Below are 16,795 nucleotides of genomic sequence, written 5' to 3' on the forward strand. Positions count from 1 at the left end.
CCCGGCCTTCCCTCTTTATGTCTATCAATACTTTGCACTTCCATGTCTGTTTTGTCTGATATTATTTTAGCTTTCTTTTGGCTAATATTTTCTTTGTATATCATTTTACGTACTGTTATGTTCATATTTTTTCTGTGTCATTTTTCTTATTTTCATCTAATCTGTGAGTTTCTGTCATTTAACTGATTCTTTATTTCACTATCATAACTGATGCACTTGAATTTATTTACACTATCTTATTTTGTGCTGTTTTTTTGACTTCCTATTCCCTACCTCTTCCTTGCTTTTCTGTCTTCTATTGAACGGATTGATTTTTTTTCTATTTCTTTTTTTCTTCCACTGGTTTAAGAGTTATACTTTTAGCGCCGGGCATGGTGGCTCACGCCTGTAATCCCAGCACTTTGGGAGGCTGAGGCAGGCGAATCACGAGGTCAGGAGATCAAGACCATCCTGGCCAACATAGTGAAACCCCATCTCTACTAAAAATACAAAAATTAGCTGGGTGTGGTGGTACATGCCTGTAATCCCAGCTACTTGAGAGGCTGAGGCAGAAGAATCGCTTGAACCAGGGTGTCGGAGGTTGTGGTGAGCCGAGATCGTGCCACTGCATTCCAGCCTGGCGACAGAGCCAGACTTGGTCTCAGAAAAAAAAAAAAAAAAAAGAGTTATAACTTTATTTTTCACTAGATGTCTTAACATTCACAAAGTGCATATTTGACGTAATACTGCATAAAGGTAATTATTATTTCTACCCACCTTCCGAATAAGACAAGGAGCTTATTATGCTTGAGCCCTGATCCCTCCTGTCTGTCTTCCATGTTATTATTGTCTGTGGTTTCGGTTCAGTCTTGTTTTGTAGTTCTCTTTACAGATGAGTCATCATTGTTTTGTGTTATGTAGTCAATGATGGTTTTGCCATTTTCCTTTTTCATTTTTATTCTTGCATCTCACTTCTTCTTTCTGGGGTCAGTCGCTTTTCTCTTAGAAAAGAGACCATTTACAGCCATCCCTTGGTATGCCCACAGATTGGTTCCCTGCCCTCCTGCATATACCAGTCTGTGCGTATACAGGTCCTACTGTCAGCTCTGGGGAACCCATGTATGTGAAAAGCTAACCCTCTGTATCCCTGGGTATTCCATTTTGTGAATATGATATTTTCTTCTCTCTCTTTTTTTCTTTTCTTTTAGAGACAGAGTCTCACTCTGTTTCCCAGGCTGGAGTGCAGTGGCACAATCATGGCTCCCTACAGGTTTATTTCCTGGGTTCAAGCCATCCTCTGGCCTCGGCCTCCTGAGTAGTTACGTCTAGAGGCGAAGGCCATCAAGTCTGGCTTATTTTGATATTTGGCTACCAAGGATATTTTGCATTAATTTTTAACAACAAAAGAGCTTCATGAATGAATTTCAATTCTAACCGTGTTTCACTAGGAACACGGTCTTCTTTTATCATTCTGTGCATAGATGTGAACACTGACTGGGCAGGTTGACATGCACCTATAGTCCCAGTTCTTTGGGAGGATGAGGCAGGAGGATTGCTTGAGTCTAGGAGCTCTGGGCTGTGTTGTGCTATGCTGATCAGGCATCCACACTAAGTTCAGCGTTAATACAGTGACCTCCTGGGAGCCGGGGAACAACCAGGTTCCTAAACAGGGATGAGCTGGCCCAGGCCGAAAACAGAGCAGGTTAAAACTCCTGTGCTGATTAGTAATGGGATAGTGCCTGTAAATAGCCACTGTATTCCAGCCTGGGCAACATCGCAAGAACCCATCTCTAAAAAAATAAAAATGAAAACAAATGAAATCGAACCTCCAGGTTGCCAGGATGCTAATGCATCCCATGTGAGCAGCTGTGTCAGGTCATCCCCTTGCTGATCTTTTTTTCTGTTCATTCCTCAGTTCTGGTACTCATGGATTTCTCTTTCATTATTAAGAGGTTAGCTGGGCACTCATTTCTAATTGTCATATTTTATAAAACATTGCTAAGTGTTTGTAACAGATCCCTATATTGCTTGTGTCAAAAGACGAAATTTTAACAAATTTAGTTAAATTATCTAGTTGGATTTTATTTGGGAGTCATTAATCCAGCAGCATGTTTTCTGAAAATAAGGAGGTTCTACACTGGATGTGGCAGAACAGTTGGTGTTTATAAGATAGCTTAAGCTGGATCCAGGAAACAGCAAAGGGAATTAGTTACTATCAGGTTACTTCTGGTTACCTCCTTACAAGGGTTAAAGCAGAGGGGATTTCCTTATCATGCTGCCTAGAACTGGTCTGTTTGGAGATTTGGCTGTTATTGCTCTCACCTGATTTCTTAGCAAGTCAAACAACTTAGTTTTGGTTTGATGACATGGAACTTTAGCAAGAGTCATGCCATTTTGGTTTGATCTGTTGGGGCCTAGTGCAGGAGCTCAGTCCAAATCCATAGCCTCTTATAAACTTTATGTAACACTTAATGGTCCCCTCCTTCCTTCCCTCCTTCTCTCCTTCCTTCCCTTTCTCCTTCCTTCCCTCCCTGCTTGCCTCCTTCTTTTGTTCCTTCCTTCCTTTGCTCTTTCTCCCTCTCTCTTTATCTTTCTCTCTTTCTTTCTCTTTCTTCCTTTCCTTTCCTTTTTTTCCCTTTCATTTTTTCCCCCTTTCTGTCTCACTTTGTCACCTGATCTGCAATGCAGTGGCATCATCATAGCTCACTACAGCTTGGAACTCCTGGGTTCTAGTAATTCTCCTGCCTCAGCCTCCCAAAGTGCTGGGATTACAGGCATGAGCCACTGTGCCAGGTGAATTGCCTTATTCTTTCTATCATTTGCTTACAAGTCTGAGTTTTCTTTCTCCCCTCTCTGGAAGATTTTTATACTTTTTTGGGGAGGAGTGGGGTAAAACAATTATTACTTTTTCTGACTAGCAGGATTTTTAATGATTTCATTATATCTATGCATGCTGAAAGATGAATAAAATAATGCGCTTTTACTACCTACATCATTCCCCTTCTTATTTTATCCTTTCCACTATTTGCCATAAACTGGAATTTTCCTTTCAAGATTTATTACATCAATGTATAATTTCATATTTACCTAGCTATTTTTAAGCAGAATGTAATACTTATATTGTGGAATTCTAATATTTAAACTTAATTCTATTTTTACAGGGCTTATTTTCTCATCTGAATTATTTATGAACGAGACTTCATTGTTAAGTCCTTATTTTGATTCATGTTTTATGGCTGGGCTATGGCTCAAGTTGATTTTTCTTTTTTTAGGATACACACGTAAGTGTTGTGTATTCTGAGTTCTTAAATATTTGAAAGTATTTGAAAATCTCATAGTTAAAAACATTTGCTTTTCCGTATGAAAACTATCATGGCTGGGCATGGAATGTGTGAGCCACATCTTTTCTGCTTAAAAACTCTGTAAATATGATTTTGTTCCTTTTGTTTAAAGTTGCTGAGATGAAGTCGGAAGTCAGGTTAATCTTTACCTTTTTCTTCTTTCTTGCAGTTTTTAGGATTCTTTTGTCTTTGAATAATATCTGCAACAAATAAATCATGAAGTCAGTCATTCTCTATTAAATTTGTCTAACACCATGAGTTCGTATAGTGAGTTCAGACAAGAAGAAGAAATGTTGCAGATTCACGTTTCCTTGCTTCAGGAAAGTTTTCTTCTATTATGTCCTAAGTGTTTTCAATGTTTCATTGTAATGCTTTTTAAAAAGAACATCTAATACCTATAAAAAAAGAATAGATGTGGCCAGGCATGGTGGCTGACGCCTGTAATCCCAGCACTTTGGGAGGCTGAGGCAGGCGGATCATGAGGTCAGGCATTCGAGACCAGCCTGGCCAACATGGTGAAACCCCGTCTCTCCTAAAAATACAAAAATTAGCCTGGCATGGTGGCACTTGCCTGTAATCCCAGCTACCCAGGAGGCTGAGGCAGGAGAATCACTTGAACCCTGGAGGCAGAGGTTGCAGTGAGCCAAGATTGTGCCACTGCACTCCAGCCTGGGCGACAGAGTGAGACTCCATCTCAAAAAGAAAAAACGGATGTATATTTAATATCTGTCTTTGGGCCAGGCACAGTGGCTCACGCCTGTAATCCCAGCACTTTGGGAGACTGAGGCGGGTGGATCACCTGAGGTCGGGAGTTGGAGACCAGCCTGGCCAATATGGTGTAACCCCGTCTCTACTAAAAATACAAAAAATTAGCCAGGCATGATGGCACACACCTGTAGTCCCAGCTACTTGGGAAGCTGAGGCAAGATAATCGCTTGAACCTGGGAGGCAGAGGTTGCAGTGAGCCAAGATCTTGCCACTATACTCCAGCCTGGGCAAAAGAGTGAAACTCCATCTCAAAAAAAAATCTGTTTTTGATACATATATATATATTTTTGATCAGTGTAGTTTCCCTGTCCTTTCCCTGTGTGTGCTGTTTTTTTTCCTTTTGCAACTGTCGCCAGTTCAATCTGACATTGATTCAGATTTTTGCCATATAAGTTCTGTCAGATATTCTGAGTTTGCAACATTTTTCTGTTTTGTTTTGCTTTACTGTTGTCAGTTCACTTCTCAACGTATTCTATTGCCTTACTACGTCTTTTTCAGTTTGTCTTCCTTTGGACTTTCCTATCACAGTGTTTACATATATTTAATTTCCCGGGGAGTATGAAGTGATCTTGTTTAAATTTTCTGCTGTTTCTTGGAGTAAGTCTCTTCCAACATATTTTCTTCACTTCCTTTTTTACTGGTTACATTTCTTTCCTTTTATCTTATATTTTCCAGAACCTTTGCATAATTTCCTTTCCTGTCTGGTCATCTTTGAAGTAAGTCATGTCTGTTCCTTTCTGCTACTTGCTAGGAATATTGTGAATGGAAATTCTCTGGCAGTCCTTCTTTTCTCTTTGTGCACTGGTTGAAACTTAGTTTTTCATTACAGGCTGGATGAATTTTTTTTTTTAAAGTTATCTGTTTATAGTTCAGGTTACATGGAATGAAGAGGTGGGGAAGAGAAGTTGGAGGAAGAAATTCGACAGAGTTTGACATATTATCTCTGCATGCTCACTCTCCACCCCTCAATCTGTTCAAACAACTGAAGTTTTGCCTGGTCTGACAGGGTCTAGAATTAGGCAGGATATTCTGACTCTGGGAGAGGCCAGTTTGGTGAAAATCAATAGCTCAAAAACTTTTTGTTGATCAGATAGGTAGAACAGGTACTCATTTCTAATCAGACAGGTAGAGCAGGTGCTCATTTCTACTGGTAAATTGACTTTAGTCATAGCCACAACATTCTTTTGCAGCATCTCTTCCTAAGTTTAGCAGCATCTCTAGGTGACTATCATTCCTTTAGCAAGAACGCTACATTTGCTGAAAACAGAAATATTAGCTTCCAGCTCTTTTTAAATCCTGCAGCCCTGGCCATTCACCCTGATTGCTACTTGTTTTAACTGTAGTCTATTCGTAGCCTTTGCCCTTTCAAATGGAGAATTAGTAAGGCCTTAAAAACTTTTCTCGGTTTTTTTTTTTTTTTTTTTTTCAAGAGACAGGGTCTTTGTCACTCAGGTTGGAGTGCAGTGGCATGATCTTGGCTCACTGCAACCACTGCTTCCCTGGCTCAAGTGATCTTCCCACTTCTGCCTGCCAAGTAGCTGGAACTGCAGGCACGAGCCACTATGCTTGACTAATTAAAAAAAAAAGGCTTTTTGTAGAGACAGGGTCTTGCTATGTTGCCCAGGCTTGTCTTGAACTCCTGGACTCAAGCAATTCTCCTGCCTTGGCCTCCCAAAGTGCTGGGATGACAGGCATGAGCCACCGCACCCAACCAACCTTTTTACTTGTTTCCCACAAATATAAGATCACAAATAGAGCAGACATGTCTTGAAGTTGGCATTCTTGTCCAATTAGTTCACCTTCAGCAGGGAGTTTGTGAAATGGGATTGTTGCCATTTTATAGTCTTGAGATATGAATAAATAGCATGCATTTCCCCTTTTAGTCCTTTACAGTGTTTTAAGTGCATTTCAAAGAGAGGAATTGTGGAAATTTGAATGTTTATATGTTAAAAATCTGTTTTAGAAAGTGAATAATAATTCTTATATTTTGTCCTGTAGTGTCAGTTATACTCTTTAAATTAAAACTACTTTATGCATAGAATTACTTTCTTTCTTTTTTTTTTTTTTTGAGACAGAGCCTCATTCCATCACCCAGGATGGAGTGCAGTGGTGCCATCTCAGCTCACTGCAACCTCCAACTCCCAGGCTCAAGTGATCCTCCCACCTCTACCTCTGGAGTCACAGGGACCACAGGTGTGCACCACCATGCCCTGCTAATTTTTTTTTATTTTGATGTTTTTTATAGAGAAGCGGTTTTGCTCCATTGCCCAGGTTGATCTCAAGCTCCTAGGCTCAAGCGATCTGCCCACCTCAGCCTCCCAAAGTGCTGGAATTATAGGTGTGAGCCACCGCGCCTGGTCCCCATTCTTTAATATTCAACTAACAGTGGGCAAAAATCTGTAATAAGACATATTTGGAGAGATACTGAGGTCACTGATTTCTTCAAGTCATTTCTACTTTTATTTATATCCTATGATTTATTGAAAATACGTAATCTTGGTTATCATAGTCTTATAAACGTCCTTCCCAAGGTATAGTTTAATGTTATAAATGACCTATCGTCCTGTAGTCCTCACAAATCTTTAATGTTACAAAAACCAATCAAGCAGTCTGAAACATCAGAAATCATCTTTTCTAAACAGAGAGGTAAAAATGTCGCCCGAATGAAGAAAAGAGTATTTGGTGCATCAATTTTTTGTGTGTTTCTCACAGCATTCCTGTTTTTCCTTATATTGAAGATGTTCATATATACCAGTGAGATATATTTGTATCTACTATGTATACAGTGTGTATACACATAGTATACATGTATATGCATTCTATATACACATATTTGTTTATATAGTGTGTGTATGTATACATATAATCTTTGTAGAGATATAGCATATCTATGTACACTTATTCACTGTTATGTATCAGTAAGAATCTTCAATATAAGGAAAAAATTATGTAGATATATTATAGATGTCACTATACATACTATGTAAACACATATGTGTATATATAGTTTCTATACATTTATATTATATACATAATATATAATGATGTATATACACAATATATTACACATAATCTATAACAATTTACATATGCATAATTATTATATGGCATGTATATGTATAGTATATATTATATATACAATAGGTATATACACAGTATATATTCTGTACATTGCATATTATGTATATAGTGTATATACATATATATTAAGTATATATCAAATGTCAAGTAGACACTTGGTATTTGTGATTCATCTTTCTGAATCCCCAAATCCACACTTACGGAAATCTTATACGTTTCTAGCTTTCCCCTGAATCATCTTTTTGGTGGAAAGTCACTTGTTAGCTGAATAAGAAACCTTACACTCCAAATCAGAAACTTCAGCTTTCAAGATTTCCTTAGGCCTGGAGATGTTTTATATATCAAAACTTCCCAATCATTTTTTAAAAGTTATTTTATGAAGGTAAGGACATTCATGATGATGAATAAAGAATAACAAAGACCAGATGAGAGGCCGATGTGGAGTGGACTGGGTGAGTGAGGTGGGCTCGCCACTTATCACAAGCTTGGCAGCAGCGTCTGGATGTCAACCTGAGTTTACGTTTCAATTCCTGTCCTCAGCAGCATTTCAAATTACTACATGGCATAGATCTTTAGGGTTGCAAGTCAAGCCTGCAAATGTTAAGCTACCAAATGCACACTTTTCCAGTAGGGGTTCTATGGCTAATAACATTAAGGTATCATGTTCTTGTCAGGTTTCTTTCTCTCTCAAGGATGAGCAAGTTAATTCATATCTTACCCACCCAAGTCTTAAATTAGAAAGCTTGTGGTAAAGTTCCCTACTGTCAAATTTTAACACTGGGCTCAGAATTCCCATTGCAAATTTACACTTGGTTTTCCAATTAAAATGGGCTTTTGTAAGTCCCCTGCTGATAGCCATTGGCTTGATAAAAAGTAACTTCATTTGCAGTAAGGGTGTTTAGGGAACCCAGTGCAAGGCTGACTCTTCTGCTGTTGCCTTGAGCCCAGCTGTGCTGAAATATTAAACTTTAGTAAATTAGGTGAAATTGCAGCTTCCTGGCTGATACAATAATGCCTTTTTCCTTTTCTGCAAACCATGTTCAGCATTAGTTTTCTGCACAATTTTCTGCACTGAGATAAAAATTGGAATGTCTTTCAAATCCAGGCAACTCTTCATTTTCTAGATAATTGTGCCATATTCTACTTATTTAACAAACGGCTTAAACTTTGAAATATGTAGAATTAGATTACAGTATTATTCTATCACTACCTGAATATAGCATTACTGTATGTCATACTCAGATGAAGCAACTGAATCCCTATAAATATTAGTTTTATGTAAAAGTAGAAGCCTATTTTTATTCTTGATTAGCACATATATTAACAGCAGTGATGAGCTATAGAAGGAAATCATATTCCTAGTCACATTTATTTTTAGTTTTATTGCTCCATTTTCTCTTTAAAAATAACACGAATTCTTATGTGTTTTTATTCATTGACCAAACATTTATTGATCAATTATTGTGTGCAAACTTCTGTTTTGTGTTCAACCAGATGTTTTTAGAGTAAATCCAGAATTAGCAGAAAGAGACTAGGGACATTGGTATCTCTTTCCCTGATATATGTTTTCTTGTGATAGAATCTTTGGTGACAGCTTTATTTAGCTGTCTGGCCTGGTTGCTCCCAAATGGCTCTCACTTTGGCCTCTTTCAGGTGAAGACCATATGTGTCTAGACGTCAGTTGAAATATCATATTTTTGTTGCTTGGGAAAGTTAACTCATTAAAGCCTTTTCAAAATTGAAGTCATTTCAAAAGATCTTACCAAGGTACTCCCAAGATGGTGGAATCCAAGGGTTGCATTTGGAAAAATCTCATAACTATACCAAAGTAAGAACGAATAGTTTCATAAGCCCACATATAACCACAATGGAATTAAAACCTAGGGAAGTGGCTAAGTGGAGGCTTGGGCAGTCAGGATAGTTTAGGGCATAAAGAGTTGAGACCCACTTCTAAATAAGTAATTGGAGAGCCAGTCTGTTTCATAGTGTCATTGGATCACTCTCCTGCAACAGATGAGATACTCGTAAATGAGATACTAACCAATATGATCTAGACCATGGTTTCATTTTGCCTGCCATAAGAAGGATACCATAGGTTGGGTGACTGAAAGAACAGAAATTTATTTTTCATGGTTCTGGAGGGTGAGAAGCTCAAGATCAGTGTGCCAGCATGGTCAGGTTCTGGTGAGGGTCCTCTTCCTGCTTGGCAGAAATCTGCCCTCTTGCTGTGTCTTTACACTGCACAGAGCAGAGAGAGAGGAGGCAAATTCCCGGCCGCCTGCTCTTATGAGGGAACTAATTCTACCAGGAAGTCTCCATCCCATGAACTAATCAGGTATCAAAGGCCCCACCTCCAAATACCACCACATTAGATTGGGGATTTGGGTTTCAACATACGAATTTTGTAGAGACACAAACATTCAGCCCGTAGCAGTGTTAAAAGAAAAACATCAGACAAATTAAATTTACCACAGTTTATTTGAGCAAAGGATTCATGAACTGGGCAGCACTCACAACCAGAGGAGGTCCAGTGAGGTCCACCTCACGGTGTGAGCAGCAAAGCCTGATAGGCCAAACTCGGAAGCACAATAGAGAAACTGATTGGCTATAGCTATGCAGGCTACCTTATGGGGCCTGGTGTAATGAGTTGGTTGCCTGTGATTGGCCTGTAGCCCCCTGTTCATTACAGCCTAATGTAGGTTTCCATTGTTAGGTGGGAACTCAACGTACAGAGACAGCCTCAAGCTAATGGCCTCTTGCTTATTTAAGAGCAGTATGCAGACTTTTTCTGGAAAGCTTCAAATGGTGAATATTTCAGGCCTTGTGGGCTATGCCACCTCTGCCATCACTACTCAATTCTGCCCTGGCAGCCCTAAATCATACAGCCATATGCAGTCACTGATAATACAAAGCCATGGGCATGGAGGTTTTCCAATAAAACTACTTGCAAACACAGGCAGGGGCTACATCGGTCTGCGGGTAGTAATGTGCTCACACCTAAAGGTCTCCCAGCCCCTCATACCAGTTCGCTGTCCCTCTGAATCTGGGTTGAAGTAAGCACAGGTTTCTGCTTCTCTTCTGGGTCATGATCCACCCAGCAATTCCCCAGTCCCCAGCTTTATTCATGCGTGGGAGGATGCAGTCGAGCGATTGCACAGTTTCGAAAGTTTTTGAAGCGGCCCTTTTCTCCTCTCCTCTCTCCCCAGGCAGAGTTGCGGTGTGGCTGGGTGGGCTGCGTGGGCTTCTAGGGGACACGAGGGCACTCGGGACGAGGCGAGGGCGCAGAAAAGTTGGAGCCCAATCAGCACGGAGTTGAGCTTCCGCGCCCCAACCTTCAGGTGACCCCGCGCGGCGGCGGCGGCAGCAGCAGTGGCAGCGGCGACCGGAGCCCGCAGCAGCTCGGAGCGCCTCCGGGAGGACAGGCGGCGAGCTCGGCGAATCGTCATCTGCCAGCCGATCGCGGCGCTCCGCGGGCCGGAGCCGGGAGCCCGGAGCGAGCCCGGACGCGGCTTCTTCTCCGCCCGCCGCGGAGACTCTGCCGGGTGGGCTGGGGGCGCCCCTCGCCGCCGCCTGTGAACGCTGTGGGTGCTCGGGGCTGCGGCCACGGCGGCGGTGGCGGCGGCGGCGGGAGCGGCGAGTCGGAGCCGCCCGGGCTGTGCTTCGCCCCGGCAGCAGCGGTGGCGGCGGCGCCTGTGGCTCAGGATGCGGCCGGGGGGCGCGCTGCTCGCCCTGCTCGCCAGCCTGCTGCTGCTGCTGCTGCTGCGCCTGCTCTGGTGCCCGGCAGACGCGCCCGCCCGCACCAGGTAACCCACCCGCCCGCCGGTCCCCGCGCCGCGCGCCCCGCCTGGCGCCCCCGGACCCCCAAGACGCCCATCGCTTCCCCGCGGGCGCAGAGACTTTTGGCCGCGGCAGGGAGCAGCCCACGGGCGGCGACGGCCTGAGAGTGCAGTGGGGGAGGGGGTCGCAGGGAGGCGACCCTCGGATCGGTGGACAGCCGCTGGGGAGCAGAGGGACCGGTCAGGGCTGCGGGGGCTCTAGCGCGCATCTCTGTGGGCGAGGCAGCTGTGGAGAGGGACCAGCCGTCGGGTTCCCCATCAGGATCCCGGGCTCCCCATTCTGGTCCTTGCTGTCCCTTCCTTCCCGCCCTAAGGCTCTTCCAACTCTGGGGTTACGGACCTGACCTGGGAGCCGGGGAGCGCGAGATCTCCCTGCCAGGCAAGGAGCGCGACTCCCAGCCTGTCAGCCAACGGCTCCCGGCGGGGTGTAGCAACTTAAGTTTTCTCCTCGGCTGTGCAGGATCCTGGTGGAGGAAAGCAAGGAGGCCACTCACAGCACTCCCGCAGCGCTGAGGACGCTCCGGAGCCCGGCGACCGCGGTACCGCGCGCCACGAACAGGTACAGCGGCGCCCAGCGCTGGCGGAAGGGGGCTCGGGGGCTGCGAGCCGGCAGTGGGGCGCGGTTGCACTGGCTTGGACTCGCTGGGAGTAGGCAGGTTGGGACCGCGCGATTGAGTGTGAGAGTGTGCGTGTTTGGAGAGGGCGCGGGGAGTGGGGGCACTCTTCACACTCCCTCAACCCTCTAAGCCTTGATGTGAAGGGTCTTTGAATCAAGGGGGATCCTCCAACAGCTGCATTTGAAAAATGGGTGCTGAGTTTTCCTTTCGACGATGGTGTGTTGAAAGCCGCCCTCCGCCCCCGCCAACCTTTCGAGAGAAGCAGCTCAGCCTGTCTTTATGGAGGGATCTGGTTGATTTGCTTTTTGTTTTCTATGCTTTAAAACGCACCAGTGTTAAGATTCAGGTTTCTTCTGTGTGCTAGAAATGATTTTGTCCTTAGTGATTGGAGGCTTAAATTTTTTTCTTATCATTCATACGTGTATTTATTCATAGGCAGTAATTGTGTGTGTGTGTGTGTGTGTGTTTTCTGATTGTAAAAGTAATACAGCTTGGTGCAGAAAGTTAGAAAATAGAACTATATAAAAGAAAATGTTTTTCATTCAGAGTCCTTACCTCTCAGAGACCATATTCAGGTTGGTTTTGGTCTGTATTTCTTCCAGTAGTCTTTTCTATATACATATATTTTAAAAATATAGCTGAGATTATACATTGTAGTTTATCTTCTGACTTTTTTCTAAAAATCCTAGACCTATACCTGTCATTACATTCCCCTCCCCCTACAAAAGCATTGCTTCGGATTGTTGCATAACTTATTATCTGAAGGTGCCATAATCTATTTAATAGTTTCCATTTTTAACATTTAGGTTGCTTCTTGTTTCTGTTTTATTTCGTTTGCCATCAGTAATTCTATGAAGTGCATCCTTGTATGTAAATCTTTAGCTTCATTTCAAGTTCATTACCCAGGATGGACAGATAAGAGTTGAGATTATTAAGTCAAAGAGTATGTACTCTTTAGATTCCAAGTCACATTGTCAGTTGCTTCCTCGAAGGGTTGAATCAATTTACATTTTCACAAGCAGAATGTACTGCTTCCTGCCTTAGCATTGCTATTATGATTGCAATCTTGTATACGGTCTCTTTTCCTCTTTTTATCTCCTGCAAATCCCTTTTCCTCTGCGTATGCTTCTCTATATTCTTGGCTCTTGGATCCACCTTAATCTTCTGATGGTATGACTCCAGGCAGCTCTAGCACGGCTCTAAGAAGGGTCTGGAAGTGTTTGGAATAAACCCTGAAGTGAGGACCACCACTGCCTGCCACCCCCTCATTGGAATTTCACAGCATATTAGAGGCACTAGGACCTCCTGGAGTAACAAAAGCTTTTGAGAAAAATAATGTCCTATAGTTTTTTCTATTCCGGTTGGTGTGCTATAGGTAACCTAGCTTTCTCGATGAACTGAGAAGCATTCAATGTTTTCCCAAGTCCTGTGGCTATTACACATTCGAGGGTTGACCCTTTGCGAACGTTTGAAAGAATGTACTCATTAAATGGCATTTGATCTTAGGTCGTTTTTAGAGGTAGTTCTTTGATGAATTTTTCACTTTCTTTTGACACACTTCTTTTCTACTTGGCATACTTCTTGGGCTAAAATAGGTAACTCATAATTCTGAATATGGCCCATTTTATTAAGCTTTTTAAAACTTATACCAGTCTTCTGTGTTTGTAAAAGCCTCTTTATGTTTTGATTTATTTTATGTCCCCTTTATCATTTATGATTTTGGTTATTTATGGAGCAGGGGTACAAGTTTTAATCCACCATACTACTTGGTTGTATAGAGAAACTAATTTCTTCATTTTTCTGGAGCTGGTCTGATCTTCCCACAAGCCCCATGGTAATGATCTTGTAGGAATAAGGAGAGCCAACACTTAGTGAACTATTCTTATGGGCCAGACACTGATCTAAGTACTTGACATTTTTAATTTTAAAAATTTTCAAAATAGGTTTAGGGGGTAAAGTGCATTTTTGTTACATAGATATATTGCCTAGTGGGGAAGTCGACATTTTTGTGCAACCATCACCCAAATAGGGTGTACTCATTGTACCCAATGGATAATTTCTCAGCTCTCCCCTCATTCTCACTCTCCCACTTTTCTGTGTCTCCAGTGTTTATTAGTCCACAATCTGTGTCTATATGTGCACATTATTTAGCTCCTATTTATGAGAACATGTGGTATTTGACTTTCTGTTTCTGAGTCATTTCATTTAAGAGAATGGCCTCCAGTTCCGTCCCTGTTGCTGCAGAAGACATTAAATCCTTGTTTTTCATGGCTGAGTTGTAGTATGTGGTATATATATGCCACATTTTCTTTATCCAGTCCCCTGTTGAGGGACACTTAGGTTGATTCCATGACTTTGTTGTTGGGTATAAGCACTTTACATTTAATTCATGTAATCCTTAAAAAATACTAAGAGAAACTATTGTTATCCTCATTTTTATAGAGGGGGACATCAAGGCAAAAAGATTAAGTAAGTTGCCCACAATCACAGAGTTAACACATTGTGGAGCCTGGAGTGAAACCCAGGCCAGGAGAATCCAGAATCCCACACGTTTAATTTCCCACTGTGTTGCCTGCCATAGGTGCTGGGAAAGATTTTGTGTGTGTGTGTTTGTGTGTGTATGTGTGTTCAAATATTCAACCAGGCAAAAGCTTAGATGTGACAATTGAAGAGACTCTTTCTGGCAATATTTGTTCTTTCTGAGGAAAAATGCCCAGGCTCTTGGATTGCTCCTACCATCTTATCTCACTTTAAGATGCCATCCAGGTAGGCCAAGCGCGGAGGCTCACGCCTGTAATCCCAGCACTTCACGAGGCAGAGGCGGGTGGATCACTTGAAGTTAGGAGTTCGAGACTAGCCTGACCAACATGGTGAAACCCTGTCTCTACTAAAGGATACAAAAATTAGCTGGGTGCGAGGGTGTGCACCTGTAGTCCCAGCTACTCAGGAGGCTGAGAGGCGAGAATCGCTTGAACCCACGAAGGGGAGGTTGTAGTGAGCCAAGATCATGACACTGCACTCCAGCCTGGGTGGCAGGCCAAGGCTCTGTCTCAAAAGAAAATTTAAAAAGATGACATTCAGGTGTATTAGGGAGGGGGCCTTAGGTGATGCAGTGGTCATGAGTTGGAGCTCATGATCATGGTATCCTTTCCTTCTAATCTACAGGGTGATGTTGATCCTTTTCCATCTGGTGGCCAGGCACCCTGTTGAGAGCCAATGATAAGATCTGCAGCTTGTGGCTCTTTCTTTTCCCTCAGGTGTTGCACCTGCTGGTGCTTCTGGCTTGTCTTGGCCTCATCTGAGATCCTACTGATGTTACCTTTCAGGAATCTGGCAGAGATTCTCTTTTGGTCCTGTCTCGCGTTGTCTCTCTGTGACACTGGCTATGCTGCTCACTCAGCTGTTGCTAGCTAGCTCCACAGCCAGCCTCTCACCTATTTCTGGGCCCCATCTAAACATATAAGAACCAGACTTAGTTCAGAAAACTAAATATCACAGCCTCCCTCTGCTTGCTCCACCAAGTAGATGTGACCCTACTCTTAGTTATCTCAGGATGGAGTACTGCCCAAGAAGTGAACTATTTCAAAATCCTAATTGGAGGAGGAAGCAAAGGTTTTTTGTCATTGTTATTACTCTTGCCCCTAGCTTTTTATTGCCCCCATCTTTCTCCCTCTCCAAGCCAAAACTTTCCTCTTTCTTTTTTTCTCTTCTGCTCCTACTGACTCAGTTCCAGAAATTGGCAGGCTTCCCTCTGTTTCATATTCTATTCGCCCTGATGCCAACCTGCAGGTCTAACTCAAACTCAAGCCTTAATGATAAATTGTGGGGACTAGAGGAAAAGGATTGAGAAAAGTCAAGCAGCTATGTCTTCCAAGTAAGATGGTTAATGTGCTAAAGTGGGAGAATGAAAAGAATTTGGAATATATTCTCTCAAGGCTGCTGAAAATCCTATTTTACTTGTCTAAAGTGGATTATTACCTTATCTACTCTTTTTGCATTCTTTCAGGAAAAAGTCTTAATCTCTTCCTCCCTGCAAAGATGTTTCAAGTGGGCTAGGTTAAGGTCATATGCTCAGAAAGAAAAAGATAAAAATAAACTAGTAGTTTTCAAAGTATCACCCCATTACAATGGATCCTTTCTCTTGCTAATAAGTTTTGTCAAAGTTTTTCATTGACTTTCTTGTTCTTTTAATAACCAGTTCTTGGATTTATTACTCAATGTATATATATTTCCATGTTCTATTTCCTTCGTGGTACTTTTATCTTTTAAAATATTCTATTTTTTCAACTTAATGTCTTGAAATGAATGCTTGATTTATTTATGTTATTTTTCCTCTTTTTTGTAACACAAATATTTAATACTATGAATTTTCCATTGACTGCAGCTTTGGACTCATTCCTTCAGTTTCTATATATAATGTTTAGATTTTAAAAAATACATTCTAAATTGTTTATAATTACATTTTAGAACTTTTTGTTTATCTTCAGAGTCATTTAGGTGAAGACTTTAAACTTTCCAAGTGATTGGAATTTTTTTTCTAAAATATTATTTTCTTTTCTTTTTTTTTTTTTTTGCGACGGAGTCTGGCTCTGTCGCCCGGGCTGGAGTGCAGTGGCCGGATCTCAGCTCACTGCAAGCTCCGCCCCCCGGGTTTACGCCATTCTCCTGCCTCAGCCTCCCGAGTAGCTGGGACTACAGGCGCCCGCCGCCTCGCCCGGCTAGTTTTTTGTATTTTTTAGTAGAGACGGGGTTTCACCGTGTTCGCCAGGATGGTCTCGATCTCCTGACCTCGTGATCCGCCCGTCTCGGCCTCCCAAAGTGCTGGGATTACAGGCTTGAGCCACCGCGCCCGGCCCTATTATTTTCTTAAATAGTATTAATTTCATTTTGATTATGAAAGAAGTTCAATAAAACCCTGCCATAATGCCATAAGTGAGTACCCAAATATCCAATCATTAGAAATGAGGGATTGAATTATTGGGAGATTAATGAAACGGCCAGCACAAGCTTGTGTAACTAGCTAATTTGGAGTTCCATGGGAATATCCATGTCTTGGCTATGATTTGGCAACTTTTGGTGGCAGCTGTCCATTTTGGCTTTAAACATCTATGGTGATGATTTGGAATTGTGCGGCTGGCTGTGACGTCCTGGGCAGCAGCTGCTGTTATTCTTT

The 16,795-nt window shown here is 42.3% G+C and overlaps 1 protein-coding gene across 1 annotated transcript in view; it reads left to right on the forward strand.

The window, feature by feature from the left end:
- Positions 1–10,745: 10,745 nt before the first annotated feature.
- The window catches only part of ST8SIA6 (ST8 alpha-N-acetyl-neuraminide alpha-2,8-sialyltransferase 6), a 131,798-nt gene continuing 125,748 nt past the window's right edge, over positions 10,746–16,795 (forward strand). The window contains exons 1-2 of the mRNA XM_025397128.1: positions 10,746–10,972; positions 11,466–11,564. Of these exons, the coding sequence (XP_025252913.1) occupies positions 10,872–10,972; positions 11,466–11,564 (200 nt within the window). The 5' untranslated portion in view covers positions 10,746–10,871. The remainder of the gene's footprint in view (positions 10,973–11,465; positions 11,565–16,795) is intronic.

Source organism: Theropithecus gelada, chromosome 9, assembly GCF_003255815.1.
Source record: "Theropithecus gelada isolate Dixy chromosome 9, Tgel_1.0, whole genome shotgun sequence".
In the NCBI taxonomy this organism is placed as follows: Eukaryota; Metazoa; Chordata; class Mammalia; order Primates; family Cercopithecidae; genus Theropithecus; species Theropithecus gelada.